A 27,708-nucleotide genomic window follows, 5' to 3' on the forward strand; every position below is an offset into this window, starting at 1 on the left:
GGTGTCAAGGATACCACAAGAAAACCTATGAATCAACAAACCTGGATCCATAGAGGCACACTGACACTGAACCAACAATCAGGGAGCCTTCATGGGTCCAATACAGATCCTCTGGGTATATGTTATAGTTATGTAGCTTGGTGTTTTGGGGGTACTCCTAACAGAGAAAGCAGAGGTTGTTTCTGATGCTTTTTGGGTCCCTTTTCCCCCTTCTGGAGTGCCTTGTCCAGCCGTATGAGGGGAAGTGACTAAACTTCCCGATTTAAACCATCCATTTTCCTAAGGTGAATATGACAGACTGAGTGTAGATGTGGTAAAGGTAAAACCAGAAATTAAAATTTCCTGAGTTAATTAAGACAGCCACTCACGTTATACAAGAGAACATTTCAAATACACATGGAAATCAGAACTTGTGAAAACGTATTAAAGAGAGTGCTTCACACCTACCTTTGCTGCTTTGAAAATATAACTACAAATAGCATCACTGCTACTCCAAATATTCCAAAGATAATAATTAAGAACCATGGAAACCGGAAATCTAAAACAGGAAAGAATATTTCACTAACAGAATTATGAATAACCAAAGCAAAGTTTACATTGTACTCTCCTTTCCCACTTGAAAATATCTGTTAATTTGAATTCCTATGACAACGTTAGCATTTCTCTTCATAACCATGGAAACACAGTAGGATGGCTTTGGATTTTTCTTTCTTAAGAATAAAGCATGCTTGTTTATTGCATATGTATATATATATACACATACATATATATTACACACATATACATATATATGCCACACACATATACATGTATATAGGTGTTTACATATGTATATATATATGATGCTGATGGTCACCTCCTTTCTTTCCCTCAAATTCTTAACCTTTTTTCTTTAACTGTTTTTAAATATATATATAAAATCATATACACATATATACATGTATACCTATATGTATATGTACATACATGTACATGTATATACATATATTTTATATGTGTAAAATATATACAGATATAATATATTTTAATATAAATGTATATATAAATATATTATATATGTATATAATATATTTTACATATATATGTAAAACAGTTAAAGAATAAGATGCTAAAAATTTGAGAGAAGGTGAGGCGATGGCCATTCTCATTGTGGTGGTGGTGGTGGTGGTGGTGGTGGTGGCGGTGGTGGTAGTGGTGGTGCATTGGAGGACTGGAAGGAGAAAAGGGAAGGGGAGATATAATTATATTACAATTAAACGAAAAACACATGTTTCAAACACATTGCAAAAAACCTGAAACCTGTAAGTTTCTCATATGTCCAAATATCTAAGGAATATCATCAAGGCTTTAGCACCAGAAAGAGACTGTTACTTGTTAAACCTAAGTCAAGAATATCCATCTGATATTTTAAACTGTAATGATATCTGTTAGTTTCCACATTGAGGATTTATCACAGTTATGAGGCCAGAGTCACCGTGGTATAGCGAGGCACGTAGAGCACATTTTTAGAGCTTTAATACCGTGTGTTTATGTAAGTGCACTGAGGTTGTGCAGATACTGATAAACTTTATGAGTCATGGGATAATTGGTCTGTGACACTTCCATCCCTTCCCTTAGGAAGAAATGCCCCCCAGTCCCCTCAAGGATGGTTCCCAGCATTCTTACCAGAGAGGCAGAACCTAACTACTTTTTAATACAGACACGGAGCGACCCTGTGTGGCTCCTGTGTAGGAGCTCTGAGCACTTCCCGTGTCCCCAGATTATGACTAACACATGACTTACTGTATGACCTACTACGCATTCTCTACGTAAACACCACACCTGTACTTCTCCAAACCCATGAGCACCACATCTCCTTCTTCAAACCTTAGATAAATTTATTTCTTCTGGGTACAAATTCAAAACACCCACATTGTAGAGAAAATTGGGAATATGGAGACATACAAAGAAAAAAAGAACTCCCCAGGAATCTGTTGTTCAAAAACAAACATTGTATTCTCTCTCTGAGTTTCCACCTGCCCTGAAACCTTTCCTAAGTCAAATAATTTGGAAACAAATCCTTTTGATATTTTTAAAATTTTATTTTATTAATTTTAATTATGTGTATGCATGTATGTGCATATGAATGCAGGTGCCCGCAAGGCTAGGGATGGCAGATCCTCTGGAGCTGGTGTTACAGGTGGTTGTCAATCTCTTGATGTGGGTGCTGGGAATTGAACTTGGGTCCTGTAGAAGAACAGGAAGTGCTCTTAACCACTGAGCCATATCTCCAGCCCCTCCTTTTGTTTCTTTTTCATTGCATACATCTTCTGCAGTTAGTGACTCCGCTGTCTTGCCCCTGATATGTGAAACTATAGTACATTGACCTAGACAATATACTAACAAGGGAAGGCACATGCTAGCATATATTGCCAAAAGTTCTGCTAGCTGTCATTTACACACACACACACACACACACACACACACACACACACACACATACACACACACACACGCACGCACGCACATGCACACATGCACTTTACCTTCTTCACATGCTGCCAGTGTGTCCATCTGAGGAAACGTTACACGGAGTACTTCACTGAACTCGCTGTACTTTTCGAAGCTCCGTTGTCTGGATCTCACACGCACTTCGTGCTCTTTATCCAGTCTCAGTGAGTACAGTGGGACTGATGTTGACCATATCGGGCTCATCTTTCAAAACAAAACATAAAAATATGATGCTCAAATTCTTCAAGTGTTTTCCCTTTTTTCTTTCTAGAAAGTGAGTAATATTTTAACACGCCCAGAAGGGATTGGTTATTAAATAAGATAGACTGAGACGAATTATATAAAGAATAATTTTGTTAAAATAATAATCCTCAAATTTATTTTAGTGTCAACCCAAAGCTATACATTTGCTTAAAAACTTAATGTGTTTGCATTAGGTTCTTAAAAAGTCAACTAAGATTAAGTCATAATAGACTTAAGCATGGCAGAGTTGTAAGAGGAGTGTGGGTATGTTACTTAGCTGGGACATTATAGTTTTGTATGGAGCAATATTAGAATAGGAAGCCCCCTATTTCCACACCAAAACAAATTATGGCCACAAGCAAATCATATATCTGTAGCATATGTATTCCCTGGAAAATCTGGGTAGTAGTCTTTTATTAATAATCCCAGAATTTGAAATGATCCTAGAAATACTATAGTTGTCTTGAACTGCCAAATAATTTTATTGAAAGCAGCTATACACTTTATTTACTCCAGAAGTCTTAAACCTGCCTCAGAAGAGTCTGTTGCTCAAGAATCTCATAGAAAAATGTGAGGTAGCGATTTCCTCAGGATGGAAGCACTCTCTTCTGGAAGGAGGGTCTTCAGACTTAAAAAGTCAGCCAAGGCAGGAGGTTTCTGAAACCTAAATAATCCACCAAGTCCCTCCATAAGGTCACGCACATAATAACTGTTGTTGAAGAGAAGAAACTGTCAGATCAGCTGAGCTTCCTGTGAGCTCTGCAGGCAGCAGCAGGGACGTACCCTTTGTGAGTCATCCCATCTGCTGTGGTGGGCTATCCTGTGAGTGTAGCTGTTTGAGTCAAAAGTACTCCACTATGTTCATAGCAGCCTTATTTATAATAGCCAGAAGCTGGAAAGAACCCAGATGCCCTTCAACAGAGGAATGGATACAGAAAATGTGGTACATCTACACAATGGAGTACTACTAAGCCATCAAAAAACAATGACTTCATGAAAGTCATAGGCAAATGGATGGAACTAGAAAATATCATCCTGAGTGAGGTAACCTAATCACAGAAAAACACACATGGTATGTACTCATTGATAAGTGGCTATGAGTCCAAATGCTTGAATTACCCTAGATGCATAGAACACATGAAACTCAAGGCAGATGATCAAAATGTGAATGCTTCACACATTAAGGAAACAAAAATATCCATAGGAAGTGTTAGGGAGCCATAGTTTAGAGCAGAGACCGAAGGAACGGCCATTCTGAGCCATTATATGGAAGCCCTTGGTCCTGCCAAGGTTAGACCCCCAGTGTAGGGGATTGTCCAGGCAGGGGAGGTGGTAAGGTGTGTGGTTGGGGGGGGAACACCCATATAGAAGGGGAGGAGGAGGAGTTAGGGGGCTGATAGACAGGAAACCGGGAAAAGGAATAACATTTGAAATGTAAATAAGAAATACCCAATTTAATAATAATGGAAAAATGTAATTAAAAAAGGAAAAATATAATATTTCACATTTAAAAAAGTACTCCTGTAAGTAACCTCACGTATTCTCCTTTTGGCACTAAGTAACCGCAGTGGTTCTGTAACCTAGGATTAGGTGGAACAGTTTTGATGACCTGTCATTGGTTCTCTGTCTAGAGGAACTAGATGGTCACATCTCCCCAGGAAATGCACATGGCAGAAAATCGCCAGAGACCCTGAGCATGGAGCATCAGTGTTTCACAGTTTTGAAATTTAGGATATCCCCACTCCCCTGACAAAGGAAGTGAGAGTAGAGGATTAGCTTTCTAAGATGCTGTGATCAGAGAGGCAGCCCCAAGGTCTATGTTACGTAGATTCTTCCAGGGAAGTCGGTGGGGGTCGCCTGGCAGGTATTTACATAGTGATTCAAAACAGTAGCAGTGTTACTGTTATGGAACGGCAACGGAACAACTGTACTTTTGGGGAATCGCCACAACATGAGGAACTGTGCAGCAAATGGAACGTTGAAACCACTGCTCTAAGTCAAACACTCAATGCATGTGATGCTCAACGTGTTTTATACATTTTGAGTAGGACGCTTGTTAAGAACAAAAGTGGAATACTCACCTTTTCAGCAGCATAGATTTCTACATAAATAAACCCCATGATATTTTTATTAAGTCAGAAGCTGAACCTCAACATCTGAAACAAATTTGTTTTCACTTTCGGTTGGTTTCCATGCACAAAATACTCTTTCACCCTATGTGTATATGACAGGGGTATGTCTTCTTACAGGAGCTACTGAATATTAAAATGCTTTCTTTAGAGCAGGACTCTGGATTTTAAACATTCTTGTTTTTCATTAAGTACTTTTGAAAGCTTGGGTTTCATGCTTGGAGCAAGACCTGGTTTCTCAGCCATTGTCATCGGTAGTATTTATAGATTTCACTAACAATTGTAAATAATCCAGAGGGAGCCCAGGAAGTCAACCCATGGCCCCTCCTATCTTTGTCTTTCTATAATATCTTTCAGTTTTCCGAGGAAATTTTCAACTGCATTAAACAAGGACCAAACATTATACCTCTAGGAACTAGAAAAAGTACAAACTGATCCCAAAGGAAGTGGAAGGAAGAGGGGTGGGGAGTGGTGGCAAGTGTCAGAGCAGAAACAGATGAAACTGAGACTAGAAAAATATTGAAAAGAATGGACAGAAAGCATGTTTTTAAAATTATTTTATTTAATTGTGAACTTTGGCCTTTAATGACCAAGTAATATAAAATGAGAAAAATTTTATTATTTGCAAATCCCTATAATATTTGATCAAACCCACCTCCCATCAGTCATTCTTTTTTTTTTTTTTTACTTTTAAAATTCTGATGCCATTTATTGGCACAAAAATTACTCAGATTCAATGGTGTCTAGATGTGGCTCCATCATTCATTCTTAATCATCCAGTACTTTTCCTTCCCAACTTAGAGTAGGCACACTCATCTCTCTCTTTCTCTCTCTCTCTCTCTCTCTCTCTCTCTCTCTCTCTCTCTCTCTCTTTCTTTCTCTCCCTCTGTGTACATGTGTGTGTCTCAAAATACTCAGTGTATTTACAGCTTTTATGTGCACAGGAGTGGGACCACCTGCTGGAGCATGATGGAATGCCTCTCAGGTCTCACATCTCTGAAGAGATCCAGTCACTCTCCCAGTAGCCACCAATTGTCAAGAACTTCTTAGGCAGGGGAGGAACTTCCTAAGGCTCTCCTGGGTCCATGCTGGGATTTTGGCTGGCATGATCTTGTGTAAACCTTTCGCTCATGCCAATTCAGCTGCTGTGTGTGTAACTGTATGGCCAAGACCAGTAAATAGTTTCTCTATAGCCATCTACTCCTTTAGACACTTCTAATATTTCTTCCTCAAAGTCTTTGAGTCTTGGGAGGAGTGGGTAGGATATGGATGTTCCAATCAGTGCTCGGTGCTCTGCATGTTGACTGAATGTGGTTCTCTGTATCACCTAATATCTGTTGAAAAGAGAAGCTTCTCTAATGAGGGCCAGGAGCTGTATTAATCTATGGGTAGAGTGATAATAACTTGGGGGAGGCAGTTAATTACTATGTCCATTCAGCAGGTTCTCCTCTAGGGCTTATAACCTAGCCAGCCATGTTGTTTTGGCCCAGTTAATGATGTCAGGTATGGGTTCCATGTTGTGTAGAAGACTCTAAATCTAACTAGAAAGTAGTTAGTTATCCCTATAATAGCCATACTACTCTCAGTGGCCTATCTTTCCTGACCAATATCTTGAAAAATTCCCAGCAGGGTAAGATTACTGATGGCTTTTCTAACTTGTTTATAGAAATGAAAATAGTAGAGTAACTATTGAAAAGAGTATAGAAGTCACTCAAGTAATGAAAACTAAAGTTACCATATCATCTAGTGACTGTTTACTAATAATTTATGTCCCAAGGAAATAAGATTAATACATTAGAGATATATTTGCCTGATCATGATAACTGTAGCCAAAATATGGATCAACCTGGGCCTGTTGGTGAACAAATGGGTGAAAAGATGGATATATTGGAATGTACAAGAGTAGATTTGAAGCTGTCAGTTCAAAGACATCTGTGAAAAAATGCATCCACTAATAGCTCCACTGAACCATCTTACCACATATAAATATTTCAAAACATCAACATGATAATTAATAATGATAATAATTATATAATATATAATTATATAATTAGTGTATAAAACCACCATTTTTGCTAATATCACTATGGATACTTTAAAGAGTAAGTGTTCATATGTGGGAAGGCTAGCAAATCATGGTTATAGATAAACATTTTCAAAAACTCTATGTTCTGCCTGAAAGTCAAAATTTATCCTTGGTGCAAACATTGTCAGATGTTCACTGGAACTGTAAACTTTCTCTCAAGAAATCTTTGGCAATGTTGTCCTTCGTATAAAATTTGTGCTTCATACAACAGAACTGCTAGTCCAGTTGCTGAATCATTTAAGTGTTTTGATCTATCATTACCTTGGAATGTAGATGAGTACAGTGTGTACTCTCCATGTGCCACACAGAAGCTTAGACAGTGATACACTCCAAGGCTGAGATTTAAGCAGAGGCTCCTGTGAAACAGCCCCGGCCTTTAATGTGATCTTCACAATGTAACTGTTCATAAACAATGGGACCTTTGCCTTAATTCATGCCAAGAGGCAGCAGTTTGCTTACCACTGTTTTTGTACTATGGCACAAACATGTTATTCATGTGAAATTGGTGTTGACCTCATATGCTCCCTTGAGATGATCCCAAGAGTCCTCAGAGGTACATGATTCTCATTTTGAAAACTGCTACCTCAGGTGCCCTTGGGACCTTGTGCAAAGTAGTTGTTCCTATACTTGGTTGGTGAATAAATGTTTGATTATAACTCGGGTTTAGAAAGTCTTGTTTGAATTAACATGCAACCAGCCTCCTTTTGGTACCAAGTTATAAACCAGATATCTAAATTAGAATGGTTCGGAAAACAGAACCTTGAACAGAGGAAGTAGCTGTTTGAGGCAGCCCAAGTTTTATTCTCTGCTAATGACAAAATTGGCTTCTTTTTTGGTGCTACACTAAATAGACAGGGCCTCGTGTCTCAAAATTTGGGGAGTGAACCCTGCCAGGGTGCTGCATACAACCTCATGCCTATCCAGAAGCTGCTTGGCTTGGCCAGGCCTGTGGCTGTGGTTAGACTGATTTAGAATCAGTTATATTTGGAATGGCATGGTAATCCTGTTTCCCCTCTTGTTGTGTGCCGTGTGGAATTTATCTCAGTGCCGAGTTCCCAAGGGCTTGGCAGGGAAGTGAGAAGTTCACAGGCCAATTTGCTTTCTTCTCCCCTAGGCAGTGGCCTCTCAGCTTGATTTTTCTCTGAGGTATGTAAAAGAAGATCTTTCTGAAACCTCTTTGGAGTTCCTTCTTTATGCCTTTTTTCTGGAGAGACCCAAGAACAGATACTAATAAAGGTCTATGAAGAGCGGCAGTTAAAATCATGGGGTGACATTTGTCCATAGTCTACTATTGACCTTCCTCATGATCCTGGTTATGTTCAGCCACATCTCTAAAGATAGCCAAGTGGTGAGTCTGTGACCTTGCTCCATGGTTAAACTGAACACCACAGATGACTAGGAAAATGGTTTTCTTCTCCCAATATATCTACATAAAAGATTCACATTAGCATTTGCTGCTTAGGGACTTTTAAGGTATTAAGATTATATCAATCTTCCTCTAATAAGGAGTTATAGGACACAAAACTTGGGCATTCAATACTAGGTGAAAAGAAAGTGTTATTACAAATGGGAAAATGATTATCGAGTTAGGAAGGAGAAAAAGTCAAAGAATAGGATGGAGGGATTCTTACCGTTTTCCATTTTGTTTCATTTACTTCTTTGTACTGAATTTCATACTCCAGAATTATCCATCCCTTCAGAACATCGGCACTGGGCGGTGGCTGCCAACTCACTTGGATATCTCCACGGATCCCAGGCAAACTGATGTTTAGTAAAGTCCAGTTGAGGCCAATGGGCGGATCAGGTTGCACTGTGCATTCAATGGAGAATTAGTCCCCAGAGAAACACTCTTGACAGTGACAGTCTGCTTCCTTCAGAGTCCAAATCGCTTCATTGGTTTTGACCACACTCCTAATTCTTCCAATCACCCACATCACTAGAACTCTACTCCATAGCAGAGTAACATTTTTTTCCATCTTTATTAATTTGAGTATGTCTTATTTACATTTCGATTGTTATTCCCCTTCCCGGTTTCCGGGCCAACATCCCCCTAACCTCTCCCCCTCCCCTTCAACAAGGGCTTCCCCTCCCCATCCTCCCTCCATTACCGCCCTCCCCCCAACAATCACGTTCACTGGGGGTTCAGTCTTAGCAGGACCCAGGGCTTCCCCTTCCACTGGTGCTCTTACTAGGCTTTTCATTGCTACCTATGAGGTCAGAGTCCAGGGTCAGTCCATGTATAGTCTTTGGGTAGTGGCGTAGTCCCTGGAAGCTCCAGAGTAACATTTTTTTTATATAAGAATGTTTCATTTAAAAATATTTATAAAAGCTCCTCTAATTCCCCTTTAAGTCTCAAATCAGAAACTATTGGAAGAGTTGTGCTACAGATTTGTTTTAACTCTGATAGGATTATTGTTTTAGGATTTTGGCACACTCACATATGCACACAAACACAAGCAAACAAACAGATAAACAAACAAACAAAAAAAAACCAAAAACTGAAGAGGAGAATCAGGAAGACTTCACTTTTTAAATATGGCCCATTACAGGAAGCAGAGGATTTCCCTTCCAAACTGTGTGTGATCTGAGAAAGGACCTTGCCTTATACATCTCTGTGTCACTATAGTTCAGTCCCACGAGCCCTCTGCCCCTGCTTTGCCTTCTTCCTAGCCATCCTAAGAAGGCATTATGCTGCTATCTTGAGTTAGTGATGATTCAGTGCCTTCTCTATTTGCTTAACTGAAAGTGAGCAATTTGAAATTGCGTTTTGCTCAGTTTCTGTCAGTAATCCCCATTCTATTCTTACATATATCTCTGGATTCTTATGAGGACCATAAAGACTAGAGTTTCATAAAGGATGGTAAAGATAAGTGTAGATTCCAAAGCTAGGGCTTATATCTAAATTTTGCCATGTCTCAAGCAAAGTGTTGCTGGATAGGGCTTATTACCAAGCCTTTTGAAATGACTTGAAGATACAGAATTAAAATTTAATTTATTTCTTAACATATGTACATAGCTACTTAGAAGATTTGGATTCCTCAAATTAACCAGAGAGAAGCCTACAAATACATGTTATAAGGAACTTTTTTTTTTTGAGACAAAGAGAGAAACTTTTGCATTGACCCAGAGTAGATACATACTTATAAGGGTGGATACATACTTATTTTTTTTTTATTTTTTTTTTATTATCTTGAGTATTTCTTATATACATTTCAAGTGTTATTCCCTTTCCCGGTTTCCGGACAGACATCACCCTCCCCCCTCCCCTTCCTTGTGGGTGTTCCCCTCCCAAACCTCCCCCCATTGCCACCCTCCCCGCATAGTCTAGTTCACTGGGGGTTCAGTCTTAGCAGGACCCAGGGCTTCCCCTTCCACTGGTGCTCTTACTAGGATATTCATTGCTACCTATGGGGACAGAGTCCAGGGTCAGTCCATGTATAGTCTATAGGTAGTGGCTTAGTCCCTGGAAGCTCTGGTTGCTTGACATTGTTGTACTTTTGGGGTCTCCTTCAAGCTCTTCCAGTTCTTTCTCTGATTCCTTCAACGGGGGACCTATTCTCAGTTCAGTGGTTTGCTGCTGGCATTCGCCTCTGTATTTGCTGTATTCTGGCTGTGTCTCTCAGGAGCGATCTACATCCGGCTCCTGTCGGTCTGCACTTCTTTGCTTCATCCATCTTGTCTAATTGGGTGGCTGTATATGTATGGGCCACCTGTGGGGCAGGCTCTGAATGGGTGTTCCTGCAGTCTCTGTTTTAATCTTTGCCTCTCCCTTCCCTGCCAAGGGTATTCTTTTTCCTCATTTAAAGAAGGAGTGAAGCATTCACATTTTGATCATCCGTCTTGAGTTTCCTTTGTTCTAGGGATCTAGGGTAATTCAAGCATTTGGGCTAATAGCCACTTATCAATGAGTGCATACCATGTATGTCTTTCTGTGAGTGGGTCTCACTCAGGATGATATTTTCCAGTTCCAACCATTTGCCTACGAATTTCATAAAGTCGTTGTTTTTGATAGCTGAGTAATATTCCATTGTGTAGATGTACCACATTTTCTGTTGGATACATACTTATAAGGAGCTTTTATTAACACAAAGAGAAGTTCTTGCACTGATCCAGAATGGGCACATATACATATAATGGAAGGGTATGTTATAGCCACTGTCACATAAACCTTTCTTTTTTTTAAGAAATAAGAAAGACTTTCCTTATTTAAAAATATTAATTACACATACACATGAATACATTTCAGAAATTAAACTTGAAGGGTATTCAAGTGACATAGTCCTATACAACAACAGTATTACTTTGTCCTGGCTTTGCTAAGAACTGAGGAATAACCACAAGCTTAACTTTTTTTTTTATTTTTTTATTTTTTATTAACTTGAGTATTACTTATATGCATTTCGAGTGTTATTCCCTTTCCCGGTTTCCGGGCAAACATCCCCCTCCCCCCTCCCCTTCCTTATGGGTGTTCCCCTCCCAACCCTCCCCCCATTGCCGCCCTCCCCCCATAGACTAGTTCACTGGGGGTTCAGTCTTAGCAGGACCCAGGGCTTCCCCTTGCACTGGTGCTCTTACTAGGATATTCATTGGTACCTATGGGGTCAGAGTCCAGGGTCAGTCCATGGATAGTCTTTAGGTAGTGGCTTAGTCCCTGGAAGCTCTGGTTGCTTGGCGTTGTTGTACTTTTGGGGTCTCGAGCCCCTTCAAGCTCTTCCAGTTCTTTCTCTGATTCCTTCAATAGGGGACCTATTCTCAGTTCAGTGGTTTGCTGCTGGCATTCGCCTCTGTATTTGCTGTATTCTGGCTGTGTCTCTCAGGAGCGATCTACATCCGGCTCCTGTCGGTCTGCACTTCTTTGCTTCATCCATCTTGTCTAATTGGGTGGCTGTATATGTATGGGCCACATGTGGGGCAGGCTCTGAATGGGTGTTCCTTAAGTCTCTGTTTTAATCTTTGCCTCTCCCTTCCCTGCCAAGGGTATTCTTTTTCCTCATTTAAAGAAGGAGTGAAGCATTCCCATTTTGATCATCCGTCTTGAGTTTCCTTTGTTCTAGGGATCTAGGGTAATTCAAGCATTTGGGCTAATAGCCACTTATCAATGAGTGCATACCATGTATGTCTTTCTGTGATTGGGTTAGCTCACTCAGGATGATATTTTCCAGTTCCAACCATTTGCCTACGAATTTCATAAAGTCGTTGTTTTTGATAGCTGAGTAATATTCCATTGTGTAGATGTACCACATTTTCTGTATCCATTCCTCTGTTGAAGGGCATCTGGGTTCTTTCCAGCTTCTGGCTATTAAAAAAAGGCTGCGATGAACATAGTGGAGCACGTGTCTCTTTTATATGTTGAGGCATCTTTTGGGTATATGCCCAAGAGAGGTGTAGCTGGATCCTCAGGCAGTTCAATGTCCAATTTTCTGAGGAACCTCCAGACTGATTTCCAGAATGGTTTTACCAGTCTGCAATCCCACCAACAATGGAGGAGTGTTCCTCTTTCTCCACATCCTCGCCAGCATCTGCTGTCACCTGAGTTTTTGATCTTAGCCAATCGCACTGGTGTGAGGTGAAATCTCAGGGTTGTTTTGATTTGCATTTCCCTTATGACTAAAGATGTTGAACATTTCTTTAGGTGTTTCTCAGCCGTTCGGCATTCCTCAGCTGTGAATTCTTTGTTTAGCTCTGAACCCCATTTTTTAATAGGGTTATTTGTTTCCCTGTGGCCTAACTTCTTGAGTTCTTTGTATATTTTGGATATAAGGCCTCTATCTGTTGTAGGATTGGTAAAGATCTTTTCCCAATCTGTTGGTTGCCGTTTTGTCCTAACCACAGTGTCCTTTGCCTTACAGAAGCTTTGCAGTTTTATGAGATCCCATTTGTCGATTCTTGATCTTAGAGCATAAGTCATTGGTGTTTTGTTCAGGAAATTTTTTCCAGTGTCCATGTGTTCCAGATGCTTCCCTAGTTTTTCTTCTATTAGTTTGAGTGTGTCTGGTTTGATGTGGAGGTCCTTGATCCACTTGGACTTAAGCTTTGTACAGGGTGATAAGCATCGATCGATCTGCATTCTTCTACATGTTGCCCTCCAGTTGAACCAGCACCATTTGCTGAAAATGCTATCTTTTTTCCATTGGATGGTTTTGGCTCCTTTGTCAAAAATCAAGTGACCATAGGTGTGTGGGTTCATTTCTGGGTCTTCAATTCTATTCCATTGGTCTATCTGTCTGTCTCTGTACCAATACCATGCAGTTTTTATCACTATTGCTCTGTAATACTGCTTGAGTTCAGGGATAGTGATCCCCCCTGAAGTCCTTTTATTGTTGAGGATAGCTTTAGCTATCCTGGGTTTTTTGTTATTCCAGATGAATTTGCAAATTGTTCTGTCTAACTCTTTGAAGAATTGGATTGGTATTTTGATGGGGATTGCATTGAATCTGTAGATTGCTTTTGGTAAAATGGCCATTTTTACTATATTAATCCTGCCAATCCATGAGCATGGGAGATCTTTCCATCTTCTGAGGTCTTCTTCAATTTCTTTCCTCAGTGTCTTGAAGTTCTTATTGTACAGATCTTTTACTTGCTTTGTTAAAGTCACACCGAGGTACTTTATATTATTTGGGTCTATTATGAAGGGTGTCGTTTCCCTAATTTCTTTCTCGGCTTGTTTCTCTTTTGTATAGAGGAAGGCAACTGATTTATTTGAGTTAATTTTATACCCAGCCACTTTGCTGAAGTTGTTTATCAGCTTTAGTAGTTCTCTGGTGGAACTTTTGGGATCACTTAAATATACTATCATGTCATCTGCAAATAGTGATATTTTGACCTCTTCTTTTCCGATCTGTATCCCTTTGATCTCCTTTTGTTGTCTGATTGCTCTGGCTAGAACTTCAAGAACTATATTGAATAAGTAGGGAGAGAGTGGGCAGCCTTGTCTAGTCCCTGATTTTAGTGGGATTGCTTCAAGTTTCTCTCCATTTAGTTTAATGTTAGCAACTGGTTTGCTGTATAAGGCTTTTACTATGTTTAGGTATGGGCCTTGAATTCCTATTCTTTCCAGGACTTTTATCATGAAGGGGTATTGAATTTTGTCAAATGCTTTCTCAGCATCTAATGAAATGATCATGTGGTTCTGTTCTTTCAGTTTGTTTATATAATGGATCACGTTGATGGTTTTCCGTATATTAAACCATCCCTGCATGCCTGGGATGAAGCCTACTTGATCATGGTGGATGATTGTTTTGATGTGCTCTTGAATTCGGTTTGCCAGTATTTTATTGAGTATTTTTGCGTCGATATTCATAAGGGAAATTGGTCTGAAGTTCTCTTTCTTTGTTGTGTCTTTGTGTGGTTTAGGTATAAGAGTAATTGTGGCTTCGTAGAAGGAATTCGGTAGGGCTCCATCTGTTTCAATTTTGTGGAATAGTTTGGATAATATTGGTATGAGGTCTTCTATGAAGGTTTGATAGAATTCTGCACTAAACCCGTCTGGACCTGGGCTCTTTTTGTTGGGAGACCTTTAATGACTGCTTCTATTTCCTTAGGAGTTATGGGGTTGTTTAACTGGTTTATCTGTTCCTGATTTAACTTCGGTACCTGGTATCTGTCTAGGAAATTGTCCATTTCCTGAAGATTTTCAAGTTTTGTTGAATATAGGTTTTTATAGTAAGATCTGATGATTTTTTGAATTTCCTCTGAATCTGTAGTTATGTCTCCCTTTTCATTTCTGATTTTGTTAATTTGGACGCACTCTCTGTGTCTTCTCGTTAGTCTGGCTAAGGGTTTATCTATCTTGTTGATTTTCTCAAAGAACCAACTTTTGGTTCTGTTGATTCTTTCTATGGTCCTTTTTGTTTCTACTTGGTTGATTTCAGCTCTGAGTTTGATTATTTCCTGCCTTCTACTCCTCCTGGGTGTATTTGCTTCTTTTTGTTCTAGAGCTTTTAGGTGTGCTGTCAAGCTGCTGACATATGCTCTTTCCTGTTTCTTTCTCCAGGCACTCAGCGCTATGAGTTTTCCTCTTAGCACAGCTTTCATTGTGTCCCATAAGTTTCAGTATGTTGTATCTTCATTTTCATTAAATTCTAAAAAGTTTTTAATTTCTTTCTTTATTTCTTCCTTGACCAGGTTATCATTGAGTAGAGCATTGTTCAATTTCCACGTATATGTGGGCATTCTTCCCTTATTGTTATTGAAGACCAGTTTTAGGCCGTGGTGGTCCGATAGCACGCATGGGATTATTTCTATCTTTCTGTACCTGTTGAGGCCCGTTTTTTGACCAATTATATGGTCAATTTTGGAGAAAGTACCATGAGGAGCTGAGAAGAAGGTATATCCTTTTGCTTTAGGATAGAATGTTCTATAAATATCCGTTAAGTCCATTAGGCTCATGACTTCTCTTAGTCTGTCGACATCACTGTTTAATTTCTGTTTCCATGATCTGTCCATTGATGAGAGTGGGGTGTTGAAATCTCCCACTATTATTGTGTGAGGTGCAATGTGTGTTTTGAGCTTTAGTAAGGTTTCTTTTACGTATGTAGGTGCCCTTGTATTTGGGGCATAGATATTTAGGATTGAGAGTTCATCTTGGTGGATTTTTCCTTTGATGAATATGAAGTGTCCTTCCTTATCTTTTTTGATGACTTTTAGTTGGAAATTGATTTTATTTGATATTAGAATGGCTACTCCAGCTTGCTTCTTCTGACCATTTGCTTGGAAAGTTGTTTTCCAGCCTTTCACTCTGAGGTAGTGTCTGTCTTTGTCTCTGAGGTGTGTTTCCTGTAGGCAGCAGAATGCAGGGTCCTCGTTGTGTATCCAGTTTGTTAATCTATGTCTTTTTATTGGGGAGTTGAGGCCATTGATATTGAGAGATATTAAGGAATAGTGATTATTGTTTCCCTTTATATTCATATTTGGATGTGAGGTTATGTTTGTGTGCTTTCATTCTCTTTGTTTTGTTGCCAAGACAATCAGTTTCTTGCTTCTTCTAGGGTATAGTTTGCCTCCTTATGTTGGGCTTTACCATTTATTATCCTTTGTAGTGCTGGATTTGTAGAAAGATATTGTGTAAATTTGGTTTTGTCATGGAATATCTTGGTTTCTCCATCAATGTTAATTGAGAGTTTTGCTGGATACAGTAACCTGGGCTGACATTTGTGTTCTCTTAGGGTCTTTATGACATCAGTCCAGGATCTTCTGGCCTTCATAGTTTCTGGCGAGAAGTCCGGTGTGATTCTGATAGGTCTCCCTTTATATGTTACTTGACCTTTTTCCCTTACTGCTTTTAATATTCTTTCTTTATTTTGTGCGATTGGTGTTTTGACAATTATGTGACGGGAGGTGTTTCTTTTCTGGTCCAATCTATTTGGAGTTCTGTAGGCTTCTTGTATGTCTATGGGTATCTCTTTTTTTAGGTTAGGGAAGTTTTCTTCTATGATTTTGTTGAAGATATTTACTGGTCCTTTGAGCTGGGAGTCTTCACTCTCTTCTATACCTATTATCCTTAAGTTTGATCTTCTCATTGAGTCCTGGATTTCCTGTATGTTTTGGACCAGTAGCTTTTTCTGCTTTACATTATCTTTGACAGTTGAGTCAATGATTTCTATGGAATCTTCTGCTCCTGAGATTCTCTCTTCCATCTCTTGTATTCTGTTGGTAAAACTTGTATCTACAGCTCCTTGTCTCTTCTTTTGGTTTTCTATATCCAGGGTTGTTTCCATGTGTTCTTTCTTGATTGCTTCTATTTCCATTTTTAATTCCTTCAACTGTTTGATTGTGTTTTCCTGGAATTCTTTCAGGGATTTTTTCGATTCCTCTCTGTAGGCTTCTACTTGTTTATTAATGTTTTCCTGTGTTTCCCTAAGTGTGTTCATGTCTTTCTTGAAGTCCTCCAGCATCATGATCAAATATGATTTTGAAAGTAGATCTTGCTTTTCTGGTGTGTTTGGATATTCCATGTTTGTTTTGGTGGGAGAATTGGGCTCCGATGATGGCATGTAGTCTTGTTTTCTGTTGCTTGGGTTCCTGCGCTTGCCTCTAGCCATCAGATTATCTCTAGTGTTACTTTGTTCTGCTATTTCTGACAGTGTCTAGACTGTCCTATAAGCCTGTGTGTCAGGAGTGCTGTAGACCTGTTTTCCTTTCTTTCAGTCAGTTATGGGGACAGAGTGTTCTGCTTTCGGGCGTGTAGTTTTTCCTCTCTACAGGTCTTCAGCTGTTCCTGTGGGCCTGTGTCTTGATATCACCAGGCAGCTTTCTTGCAGCAGAAAATTTGGTCTTACCTGTGGTCCTGAGGCTCAAGTTCGCTCGTGGGGTGCTGCCCAGGGGCTCTCTGCAGCGGCAGCAACCAGGAAGACCTGTGCAGCCCCTTCCGGGAGCTTCAGTGCACCAGGGTTCCAGATGGTCTTTGGCTTTTTCCCCTGGCGTCCGAGATGTGTGTGCAGGGAGCAGTCTCTTCTGGTTTCCCAGGCTTGTCTGCCTCTCTGAAGGTTTAGCTCTCCCTCCCACGGGATTTGGGTGCAGAGAACTGTTTATCTGGTCTGTTTCTTTCAGGTTCCGGTGGTGTCTCAGGCAGGGGTCCTGCCGCTCATGGGCCCTCCCCCACGGGAGCCCAGAGGCCTTATACAGTTTCCTCTTGTGCCAGGGATGTGGGCAGGGGTGAGCAGTGTTGGTGGTCTCTTCCGCTCTGCAGCCTCAGGACTGCCCACCTGACCAGGCGGTTGGGTCTCTCTCTCACCGGGTCTGGGAGCAGAGAGCTGCTGTGGGCCAGGATCCGCGGGTGTGGGACTTCCCCAAGCTTAACTTTTTAAGTGACTAGTTTTGAATGTGTATTTGCATTTCAATTAACTTTTTAAAGTTAGCATAGAAAGTAGTGCATACATTATAACATTTCCCCATGTACGTATTAATTTACATTGCTTTTATTCATCTCACTCTTTCATTGGGTTCCTTCCCTTCCTAGAGCCTTCCATTTGCTAGCTCCCTCCCTCCGTGAACATAGTCTCTACTTCTGTTTTCCTGTTCCACTGTCTTCTCTTTGTCCTTCCCCCACAAGATACTCTCCTGTTCTTTTATGATCCCCTTTCTAACTCCATGAGAATCTCTTTCCTCATACTTTTAAGTTTATGTTTTATTTTGTGTGTTTGAGTGTTTATCTGAGTGTACACATATATTCACGTGTACTGATGCCTGCAGAGGCCAGAAGAGGGCATTGGAAACCCCACCCCCACCCCAGTCTCCTTTGTCCTAGTAACCTTTCCTTTCTACTACTTCTGGTGGGTGATGGGCTAAAAAGAAGTTAAAGCATTTAACTACACTTATTAAGGTATGTTTTGGAAATTGTAAGCCTACAAGCCTTAGCTGACGATTTCTCTTCAATATTTAAAAGAACTTGAAACAATATATGCAGAAAAAGTTTCTGGTCTTCCTTCCCAACATCTAGCTGCTCCTCTTTCTCAGTGGTGATCTTACCCTTCCAATTACTCCACATAAAATCCATATTCTCTTATCTTTTTGTCAGGACCACATGTTCTGTCAGCTTCTCTTTGAAAATACAATTATCCCTTTTCACTTGTGCTAGCCCCTTCCCTGTTCCCTTCCTCAGATCTTGTCCCTTTTCTTCCAGTCTTAATCTCCACACAACCCACAGAAACGGTATCCTCTTACCTTTTAAGTTAGAGCATCACAGCAATCACCATCCTAGCTTTTCTATCTCGCTCCAAGGGGAAGCCATTATAAGAGCCTGAAAATGACTCTCAAATCTTGTCTCTTCCCACCCCTCTCCCTCCCCAGTCTGTCCAGGTCCTCTGCTGCCTTCTGCTTCATTCATACAGAAGGTGTGTTTACATCTCCGAGTGGTCACCTTTGCTTTCTTCTGAAATGCTTTTCTGTCAGAAACTAACATGAGTGTTCTTTTCTCTGCTGTACCTATCATCAGTGAAACCAATCCAGGTGACTTGACCCTATACTGCAGCCTCTCCCACACCCTGGTGCTCTTGCTGTGCATTTCTCTGTGGAACTGGCCCTTTGCACCCTTACTGGGATTTAGTACTACCGGGTAGACATTTTCTTTTGCAGCACTGCCTGGCCCAAAGGTAAGGACATGATATTTGCTGAATGAACTGAATGAACGGCAAACATCTAACTAATTTATGATTTCATCTAAATCTAAAGGACAGCCCTGTGAAGGACAATACAGTACATGAGACAACTGTGGGTCTTTTCTCAGAATGTACCAGAGTCACCATAGACTGAATTTTTACCCAGTTCTTCTTCCCTCCTCTGTGCTACTATTGTGACTCTTTTAGTCATTTTAATGTGACTATCAGTCTTCTAATGGCTATAGTTTGTCCCTACTTCAATCTATCACCACAAATGGCTAAGTCAGTTTCTTTAAGACACTAACAGCATAGTGGTGATAGGTTAAAATCATAATGTACTATCTTATTTTACCTTGATGTCATCATTTAACAGTTCTGAGTCTCAGTGGCATTATCTGTTTAATGGGGTTTATAATAGAGCCTATCTCTTACAACCATTATATGAGACATAAATTCTCTGGGTTAGTTAGTTCCTTATTTAAATACATGCAAATATAACTTTTGGCAGTGAGATCAAGTCCCCCCTCCCTCCCCAAGGGGCTGTTAGGTCTATGCAACTGCTGTTGAGCCCTTAAACTTTTCTTTTCTTTTGCAACCATTAGAACTGAGTAGTTTCTAGGTCTGTGACTCTTGGTAACTCTCATTCACACTTTATGAGGTAACTGAACTGTTACAGTTCCATTCAGCTGGTTTTTCTTCATCTTACAGGGATAGCAGGTCATTTATGCATTTGACCACTGCCTTGTTTTTAGGCATCCAAACACCTCAAGTCCAGGACCTGCCATACTGTGTTATGGTACATTGTCCTGCAATTAGTTTTGAACTTCCCAATCCTGCTACTTGACTGTATCATGTATAGTCAACATGCGTGAAGGAGCTCAGTCAGAGACAGATAAAGGCTTGCTCCAGATAGGGGTGGGGACAAAGCATGGATCTTAAACCAGTGTCCTTACAACTGATCTACCCTCTCCCTCTCCTGGCTTCAGTTCTGCAGCTGGGAGGAAGTTATTAAATAAGTGGCCTCTGGAACCCAGGAGACGATTTTTTCTGCTTCTTACGGTTTTTTCGATCCTCTCTCTGGAAGGTAGACTCCCAGGTTTTTCTGGTTTCTGTCTGCAGCCGTCAGCCACATTCCCCATCCCCAGCCCACCATCATCTTTGAGGCTATTGCTGCCCAAGAAATAGCATTTGTCTGTGAGAAGGGACAGTTCATGTGAGAAAAATATGGGCTCTTGTGGATAGACTTTAAAGCACTCAGGTCAGCTACTGAAAATCCTTTGTTGCTCCCCTGCCCTTTGCTGTTTATACAATTATGCTGTAAACATGGATATCCCAGTTATGGATACTTATTTCAGTTCCTCTTTACGTCCATGGGATGGGAAATAAATCATCCGCATGGCTCTCTGACTTGTTTCCGTCAATGTTTGTTTGAGGTCCTATAAACACAACTTTGACCTGATTGTGGTTGCTTGGTAAATTTTGTTTTGTTGTTATAGTTGTTTCGTTTTGTGATCAAGAAAATCTAGGCTATGATTTTATTGTTTTGCCTGATTGGATGTAAGCGCAGCATGTGCATACCTGATACCACAGAGGTTAGAAGGTTCCTGCAACCGAGTTACAGATAGTCGTGAACCACCATCTGGATGATGGTCTTTCTGCAAAGCAGCCAGTGCTCTTAACTTTGGAGTCATCTCTCAGCCCCTGATTCATTTCTTCATAACATCTAGTACCAGGTGTCTACTTTTTAAACTTAGAAAGTTTATTTATTTTATTTGTATGGGTATTTTGTCTGCATGTGTGCCTGTGTGTTTTGTGTTTGGAGACCAGAAGAAGGTGTCAGATCCCCTTACATTTAAGATGGTTGGTAGTCGCTGTGTAGGTGGTAGGGAACAATTCTGGGTCCTTTGAAGAGTATCCAATGCTCTTAGGCACCGAGTGGCTCTCTAGTCCCATTGCCAGGCTTCCTTAAGTTAGAATCAAGTTGACTGTCTTTCTAGGCTATATTCCTTTAGACCCCTGTGAGACAGACTCCATATTCCTAGAACCATAAAGTCTTTCTACTTGATTATACTTGGAAGTTGGGGCTTCCTTAATATTTAGTCTAAAGTCTGTCAAGTGAAACAAATCCACGGCTTACCTATTTCATCAACAGTGAAACACTTTTCGTCCAACAAATCACCATTTGTAGTAAGCTTAATGCAGTAGGGTATCCAAATGGAGGTATACGATGAGTTGAAGTAACAGCTGTTTGCTCCAGCAGAGACATAATCAGGGCATTCTTTCCATTCCGGGGTCCATTCATGAGCAATTCTGATATGGAGGGTAAAAAAAGATTAATCATTCCACAAAATATGCCATAGCTTTAGTCAAAGTAAGGTATCCGGCAGCCAGATCCAGTAAGCTAAGACACAAATATCTTACAACATAAAAATTAACATTTCAGTAGTACCATTCCTTACAAACATCACATCTATAGACAGTGTTATTAGAATCCGAATATTGTCAGGAGCTTATTGGTACTTCTGCCTAAAATAAAAACATCTGTTTATTGAGTGTATGTGCTGTGAGTTCCCAGCTGGTAGACCCAATAATTCCTCAGTGACCCAGTTACTGGATTAACCATTGATGGAACCATAATTTGATGGCATTATTGGGAGTGGTAGAAAACAGAAGGCAGGCTGACTGGAGGAAGCAGGGCACTGAGGATGTGACTTTGGGAAGTGTTATCTCCTTCCTAGCCCCTCCCCCTGACGGGCTCTCTTCTTCCTTGACAGTATAAACTGAGTAGCCAGATTTGCACATGTGACTACCACTGCTATTTTCTGCCTTCCACAGGCCCATAGCAGCATATTCAGGCTGCCATGGACTGAGCCCTCTGTGACATGGGGTAAAGTAAACCCTTCCTCCTTTAATTTGTTTCTCCCATGTGATGAGTGATAAACACAGGTGGGATAATTCATTCTCTCTCTGTTTTATTTACTAGCCTGGTTCAGGTGAGAGGAGGGTTATTGTTGAGGAGGATAAAAAGCCATGCATGGTACCTTTGGTTAAGAAAGAAGGCTAAAATAGGGGCCTGCTAGATGCTTCAGTCAGTAAAATGTATGCTGTGCAAACATGGGGACCTGAATTTGATCCCAAGAATCCATGAGAAGGCTGGGTGAGTGCACATGGAATCCCAGTGTTTGGGAGGTAAACAGGAGTACCCCTCCGGCTTGCTTAGCCAGCCAGGCTAGCCGGTGGGGCAAGGCTCTAGGTTCATTGAGAGTCTCTATCTTAGAAATTAAGAGGTGGCAATCAATAAAAGAAGACATCAGACATCCTCGGCCTTCTAGACCACACACATCTAAACATACATCTGTGCACAAACATGTACTTACATGAACATATACAAACACACATCTGTGCACACATATGAACATGTACATGTAAGACAGATGGACAGACAGAAAGGTGCGCGCGCGTACACAGACACACACACACACACACACACACACACACACACAGAGTGACAGGAAATGACTCTGTGCAGTCACAGGGGCTGGGTCTGGCAAGCCATATGGATGTTTGAGAGTTTCCCACTGTCGGGTTGTGCTGGCAGCACTGGGCAGTAAGAACACAGGCTTCGGGGAGGGCAGAAGGAATGACAATCACTGAAGTCAGCCGAATTTACATTTCCTTCTCAACAGCTGCTTCTCAGGCTGGTTATTTGGTACTCGGGACTTGTATAGAACCAGGGGCCATTGAGACAGCTGCCCGACAGCTGATTGAACACACTTGTGATTAAAACAGGAGAGGATTCAGAATCGGAGACGGCAGTGAACTGTTGCTTAAATTCTGGTTGAGGTTCTTAAATCCTTGGGAGATTCTTCTATTACAGGGAAAGTAAGTGGAGAAAAGCAAAGGGAAAGGTGAAGTGTGTTTGTGCATGCTTGTGAATTGCAGTGTGACAGTGAATGGTCAGAGATAGGCCACTCACTGAATGGTAGCATTTTTGTTTCATTTGACATTCAAGCTAAGTGTGAATTCAAAAGTTCTACCAAAATTGTCCAGAATATTGGGCATTCAGCAATACCAGGGAAGATATTAAATGTACCTTACATAAATAATTGTATCAGTTTTACAAAGTACAACTTGAGACGGTGCAAAGGTTCAGGGTAGCTAGGTCTGTGACTATTATAAGGAACCACCAGGTTCTACTGTGCTTCACAGTGTCTGCTAGGTTTTCTGACATTTGGCAATGTAAGTAGCTCTGCTCCTCAGGGCTTGTGTGTAAAACCTGGGTTAGGATTTCTAAATCCATCAGCTCCACTCTTAATCAAGCTCAGATTTCTCTCTCTTCTCTCTCTCTCTCTCTCTCTCTCTCTCTCTCTCTCTCTCTCTCTCTCTTTCTCTCTCTCTGTTATGGTTTTGGAGACATGATTTCTCTGTGTAGTCCTAATTGTTCTGAAACTTGCTTTGTGGATCAGGCTGGCCTTGAACTCAGAGATCTACTTACTTCTGCCTTCCGAGTGCTGGGACTAAATGCTTACCACCATACCTGGCTAAAATGGATATCTTAAGTTAGTAAATCTCAGTTAAAACCCAAATAACCTCATGAAATCACCTGTCTTCCCTGTGTTCTATACAAGACATAAGATGATCTAAGGAAGCTACTTTCTCCTTCCTCTGAGTTCTCAAAATGAAGTTCTTTTGATTTGCCACAAGACAACCTTGTGGCAGGAATAAAGACCATAAGAGATTTCATTAAAAATAGTAAAAGCAGTGTTTCTCTCTAAAGGTTTGGATTGGAGTAAAAATAAAGAACAGAGAAGTCATAAAAATAAAACCAGATTCCAGGCCTACAAACATTAAATAATTCCAACTAAGGGATGCCAATTGTTAACCACCATGACCGGCTCCTTCTATCAAGAGCCGCTGAGTCCCCTAAACCCATCGACCATACATACAACGCACCTCTGTCTGGCATAAACTTCAGGGATGGACATAACCAATCAACCTCCTCTAACAAAAAGGAGACAGATTAGTCATCACCCTATGCCCAAACGAACCAGGTCTCAATACGATATATATATGTTAAAATAAATGGTAAGAAGAGTGAAACAGTGAGGCTGATGTTGATGTGGTTCAGTTCGCTCCCAGGAAGCCTTTCCCAAAGCTCCACCACTCTGCAGATTCTCTTTCTGCCATAGCTCTGCTTTGCATTCAAGCCCAGTTGCCTTCAAGTGTGGAGGCTGGATTTGGCAGGATCTCCATCACAGGGCTTCAGAGACTGCTCTGAATCAGCTGCTTTCTTAAGCTGTGCCATCTCCTGGGCCAGCTTACCTGGCTAAGATTGGGATCCAAGGAGAACACACGCAGGCCTGTGCTCTTCTGTCGTGTTGACAGCCCAACCTGCTTAGATTCATGTACGCTTTGGATTCCAAGAACAGCCCAGCCACACTACCACATCTTCTGGTTCTCTCTGCCTCCACAGACTCTAAGTGTTGGATTAAAGTCTGCTGTCGTGTTGTGGGTGAGGGATGAGAGGCATGATTTCTACAGTTTTAGGAGTTGCCTAGGAATGAACTCTCAGAAGCACTAACAAGAGTGGGAAGTCCCCCTCTGTGCCTTTGCCGCTGTGTAAGTGGGCGCTGAGAGCCCATCAGTACAGCCCCATTCTGATAGACGAACCCTTGATTTTACACTCGATTCTCAGACAAACAGGGCTGAGGGTTTTTGTGGGTTTGGCTAGAGTATTCAAAGTATTTATGTTTTTTTGTAGAGAAAACACAAACTTCTGATTTGGGGAGTTTGGTTTGGCACTTGGTCATGAATTTGCTTGTGTTCATGGTATTTAGGGAGGTGGGAATATTTTTCTCCTGGGAGCCTAGGTTCCACTAGGGCTAAAATGGGATGGTCTTTTGCATATGTCTGAGATTTTCTTTTCCCCCTGGTCACACTTGCAGCAGACTTCTTGTTAGTTCCCAGGGTGAGTGTAGACTGGGGGTGCTGGGAAAATTGGGATGTGAGGAGGAGACGCAGTTACTGTGGCTCTGATAGAAGAAAGTAAGAGAAAAGGATGTTTGTGAGGGCTTTGTGTCTCTGGATTTTTCCTTTGCCTCACAGCTAGGCTAGGCGACTGCTAGGAGGGTGGAAAAATCATTTTCCTGGAGTGGAACTGGTTCAAGGTATCATCCCAGTGCTCCTTGGATTGGTTTGGTCAATGGTGCCTGTATTGAAAAACTCTCGGGCTGGAGAGATGGCTCAGCGGTTAAGAGCACTGACTGCTCTTCCAGAGGTCCTGAGTTCAATTCCCAGCAACCACAGGTGGCTCACAACCATCTGTAATGGGATCTGATGTCCTCTTCTGGTGTGTCTGAAGACAGCAAGAGTTGTACTTATACATAAAATAAAAAAACAAATCTTGGAAAAAAAAAACTTAAAAAACGACCAGAAAAACAAAAACAAAAACAAAACATCCCCTCTCATTTGTTTTGATGGCTCTAACTTGTCTGAGCTACTGAAGCAAGATGGCATCTAGGGAGTTTCTCTCTCTTTTCATTTTGGAAAGAACAGAATCAATTCATACATATTCGAAAGTGTTCCTAAACTCCTTAGCTTTGCATCTTAGTGAATATCTGTCTGTCTGTTTGTCTGCCTGCCTCTACTTTATTGGCCCATAATTCTTTACAGTATCAACCTCAAGATAAATAAGTGTTGTTTGGTGCCAATCTAACTCATTTCTGTGTGACTTTGGCCGGGGCTATATGTCTGTGATGTCATTCCTATTTAGAAGGTGCATAGGGCCAGTCTTTGTTGTTCACTTAAAGTTTTTGTTGTCTGTAAATTAAACACCTAGGCAGGAATTAGAAAGTTCTTATAGTCTACTAGTAACCATAAATAGTAAGGAATTACTTTTTATAGCTCAGGAATCTGGATCCTACATCATTATTGTTTTAAATTATTATCATATACTAAGAAAATTCTGCTTATTGATGGATTGATTAACTGTGTACTTACTATGCAGAATGCACTGTGTCAGGAATTTTTCTAACAAAAATCCTCTTAATAAGTCTATTATATTACTCCTAGAAATGAGGAAGCTTAGCTTAACTAATTTGCTGGCTGTTACTTGGTGAGCAAGTACTGAAGCCAGGACATACTGAAGGAAGCTAGCTCAGACTAACTGCCCTCACATCTTCCTTCCCTTCCCTACCATCTATGAAGTGGAACACATAATTCTCAGATCCTTGGATGAGAGTCTAAGACAAAAGGTCCCCACTAACCATGCAGCTGGTTGTTGGCCTTCCCTGGAGGTTTGTGTAGGAAAGAAAGACAAGAAAGTGTTTACCATTTTAAAAGGTGAAGTTTTGTTCTACAGCACAGTAGGGTAATAATAGTTGACAATGATTATGTATTTCAAAGTATCTAGAAGAGAGGATTTTGGATAGCCCTGGCACAAAGAAATGGTGAATGCCAATTGGATACACCAATTGTCCTGGTTTGAGAATTATGTGTCATATGGATGTATTAAAATATCACAGAGTATCCCATATATTATGCTAATACTGCACAGTAACAGTAGAGGGAGAGGAAATGAGGACATGGCCGGGGAATGAATCTTAATGACTAGGTGAGAACCGTGTTTCCAGATGTTTGTTTTCCTCACCGAGTGTCATTCCAGATGACATGGATAAAAATGCAAGAGCAAGTTCCCTCCCTCAGGTAATTAATTAATTTAAGACATAGGCCTATTCTTATAGAGAAACCAAGTAATGGACGCTCTTAAAACACATTGTTTGAAAAACAAAGTAAGATTCAGTGGTCTTCCCTGGTTATAAGCATTGGTACAGTCTCTGAGTAGCCCCCTGAGTAGCCTCCTTCACATGTCACTGTCCCACGTTTCAGTCTCATACCACCTATACAGGCTCTTCTGATTCTCAAACAGGTCAACATGGCCACCGCGACATTGCACCTGCAATTTTCTTTGCCTCCAGTGTCTTTCCCTTATATACATACACAGTTTTTCTCACTCATTTCTTTTCCCCAATTTAGCACACTGCCTGAGAGAGGTCCCTGAGGCCTCAGCTCAAACATCACTCAGGCCTCTGCCCACACCCACATATGCACACATGCTCTCACTCAGAATTCCAAACTCTCCACACAATCAGCACGGACAAATCAGTAGAGGAAAAAGTCAGAGGGGGCTCGAAGCCTTCACCTTCTAGCATAGTATAGCTGAATAGATCCCGGGACCTTTAAATTATGATCATCCCCTTCTGTCCAGTAGCATGAAAAGGTCTCCAGTTCAGGGGAACGACACTTGGTGAATCGAGGCTTTCCAGAGGAACCTGCAGGAAAAGGAGAGAAGGGATACTTGGAATCAGGAGGGTCATGTGACATTCCCATGAAACATATTGTTGAAGTATGTAAAGCAGGAACTACAGAGATAAAGCCAGTCTCTCTGGGAGGTGATGCTAACATTTGGAGAAGCTGTTTTCCTGGCTCACCATCTCACCATCTATTCCTTGCTATTGTCAGTCATCGATTCTGAAGCCAAAGAGTCATGGCTTCATTTCCTGTATTATTCCTTAGGGCCTGTTTAAGACCCAGAGCTAGTGGGAAGGATATGGGGGCAGGTAGTTCATTTGAAGGGCATGTGTAGGACTAGAGGTGTGATAACAGG

At 40.9% G+C, this 27,708-nt stretch overlaps 1 protein-coding gene across 9 annotated transcripts in view; it reads right to left on the minus strand.

Annotated features, from left to right (window-relative positions):
• Positions 1–27,708, minus strand: part of Ghr (growth hormone receptor) — a 263,530-nt gene that overhangs the window by 8,122 nt on the left and 227,700 nt on the right. For 5 of the 9 annotated variants that reach the window (XM_008760754.3, XM_063281321.1, XM_039101770.2 and 2 more), the window contains exons 4-8: positions 27,244–27,373; positions 21,181–21,353; positions 8,580–8,758; positions 2,526–2,694; positions 448–538 (exon numbers count right to left, since the gene is read on the minus strand). In XM_008760754.3, coding sequence (XP_008758976.1) covers positions 448–538; positions 2,526–2,694; positions 8,580–8,758; positions 21,181–21,353; positions 27,244–27,373 — 742 coding nt within the window. Of the gene's footprint in view, positions 1–447; positions 539–2,060; positions 2,227–2,525; positions 2,695–8,579; positions 8,759–21,180; positions 21,354–27,243; positions 27,374–27,708 lie in introns of those variants that run through there. The other 4 variants (XM_039101771.2, XM_063281322.1, XM_063281324.1 and 1 more) reach the window with 1 other exon arrangement.

This window comes from Rattus norvegicus, chromosome 2 (genome assembly GCF_036323735.1).
Source record: "Rattus norvegicus strain BN/NHsdMcwi chromosome 2, GRCr8, whole genome shotgun sequence".
NCBI lineage: Eukaryota > Metazoa > Chordata > Mammalia > Rodentia > Muridae > Rattus > Rattus norvegicus.